This window comes from Emiliania huxleyi (genome assembly GCF_000372725.1).
Source record: "Emiliania huxleyi CCMP1516 unplaced genomic scaffold EMIHUscaffold_4534, whole genome shotgun sequence".
In the NCBI taxonomy this organism is placed as follows: Eukaryota; Haptophyta; order Isochrysidales; family Noelaerhabdaceae; genus Emiliania; species Emiliania huxleyi.
In genome coordinates this window covers 1-1709 of record NW_005198583.1, presented here as the reverse complement: position 1 = coordinate 1709, position 1709 = coordinate 1, and the positions used below count along the sequence as shown (strand labels likewise).

The window sequence follows — 1709 nt, the reverse complement described above, 5'->3', positions numbered from 1 at the left end:
CAATGGTCATAGTAGTTATCCCCTCGCACGCTGCTAAAGAAGCCAGTGGTCCGCCAATAGTCAGAATCTCGCAGCGCCTCATCGACGGCCTTGAGCAGCGCCACCTGCTCATCGAGCCGCCGAATCCGCATGCGCTCCTCATAATAGCTTGTCACCGTGAGCTTGGCCACGTCACGCCGCCGCTGCGACCGCTCGCGCTCCCTCTCCATTCGCTCCTTGGCGGCCTTGACTGCCTGCGGCCCTACCACGGGGAAGCCTTGTGTGGTGATGGTGGGTGGGGCGGGGAGGGATGGGAGGCAAAGCCACCCCCGGCATGCCTGCTTCAGGAACCATCTGGCTGGAGGTGGTGCCGGCAGCTCCAGCAGCGGCGCTCTGTGTAGTCGCCGAACCAATGCTCGCACTTGCCATCATCGCCGTGATCGCTCGCGCATCCCTCTTGCGCTCGGCGTCTTCGCTCTTGGTCCGCCTCGACATCTTGCGCCTGGTGTCGCGAGCAATACCATACATGCCCATGGCGAGCTCGTACGCCTGCTGGTCGCCACCTTCCGGCGGCGGCTTTGGCCTCTTGAGCCGTGGCGGGCCAGCGTGCACACGGTCGCTATGTGTCACGGCAGGTGTCGCTGCGGCCTTGCGCTGGCGCTTCAGGGAGGCAGATGGCTCCTTCTCCGCCGCCCGCAGCAGCCGTGCATGCTGCTGCTTTCGATCGCGCCACTGGTCCCGCCGGCTGCTCCCGCTGTCGCCGCTGTCGGGGGGGAGCCGGCGTTCGGTCCATTTGGCGAGCCAGCGATTCTGCTCGGCATGCCATTTTTTGTCGGTCTCGTAGTTGACTGAGTGGGGGGGCGGTCCCGCCTCCACGGCTGCTCGAATCTCGTCCGGGTTCAGCCGTCGCTTGGCCATTGGGCGGAGCTGGTGGTGCAAACGACCGAATCGGTGGGACGGTCGGAAACTGGTGGCGGTGGGACTTATAGGGTTAGACTAAAGAGTCTCAGCAGAGAGGGAGTTGTGAACCTGGTGTTTTCGTTTGTCGACGCTAAAAAAAATCGCTCACTGTGTTGACGCACGGTGTTGGTCACCCGCCGGTTGGTCAGGTCTCACGGTGTTGACGCCTGCCCGAACGCCCCTACCAGAGCACTGTTGCTGCCCCCCCTCTCCTCCATGCGTGCTGCAGTCGCGCCGCGTGCGCGCGCTCGCGCCGCGCCCGCGGCGCCGCACGCGGGCTAGCGCACTGCCGCACAGCCGAGCCGCCGCGCATGTGTCGATGTGCTCCGTCCCCCACCCAAAGCTCCGTCCGAGGCCGGCCCGCCCTGCGCACCGCAGGCTCACCGCGCGGAGAGGCCGCCGCTTAGCGCGGCCGGAGAAGCATGTCCAAGCGCAAACTCCCTGCCGCGCCAGAGGCGCCAGAGGCGGGGCGCGCGGCAGGCAAGCAGCGGCTGCAGCTGCCAGAGGAGGAGGATGTCAACGACGTGCTCCTCCACGAGATGCTCGGGGATGGGAGCGAGGCCGCGGACGCGGAGGTCGATCGGCTGAGCGGCGGCGTGGACTCGATTGAGGGGGGGATAGAGGGGCTCGACGCCGAGGACCTGCTCGCCAACCTCGAGGGGCAGCAGTCGGAGCGGGCGTCGGCAGAGATTCCCGAGCTGCCGCCGGGGGATGCGCCCTCGATCCCCGAGCTGCCCGTCGGCGATCTGCCGCCGGGGATCGACGCGACG

At 67.2% G+C, this 1709-nt stretch overlaps 2 protein-coding genes across 2 annotated transcripts; one reads left to right on the top strand and one right to left on the bottom strand.

The window, feature by feature from the left end:
• Positions 1 to 29: 29 nt before the first annotated feature.
• On the bottom strand, positions 30 to 897 carry EMIHUDRAFT_124231 (hypothetical protein; the record flags this gene model as incomplete). Its single annotated transcript, XM_005768536.1, has 2 exons — positions 30 to 241; positions 402 to 897. Coding segments are annotated over 2 exons (708 nt in total), but the record flags the coding sequence as incomplete, so codon positions are not given.
• Positions 898 to 1361: 464 nt separating this feature from the next.
• Positions 1362 to 1676, top strand: EMIHUDRAFT_256244 (hypothetical protein; the record flags this gene model as incomplete). Its single annotated transcript, XM_005768535.1, has 1 exon — positions 1362 to 1676. A coding segment is annotated over one exon (315 nt), but the record flags the coding sequence as incomplete, so codon positions are not given.
• Between the last annotated feature and the right edge of the window lie 33 nt (positions 1677 to 1709).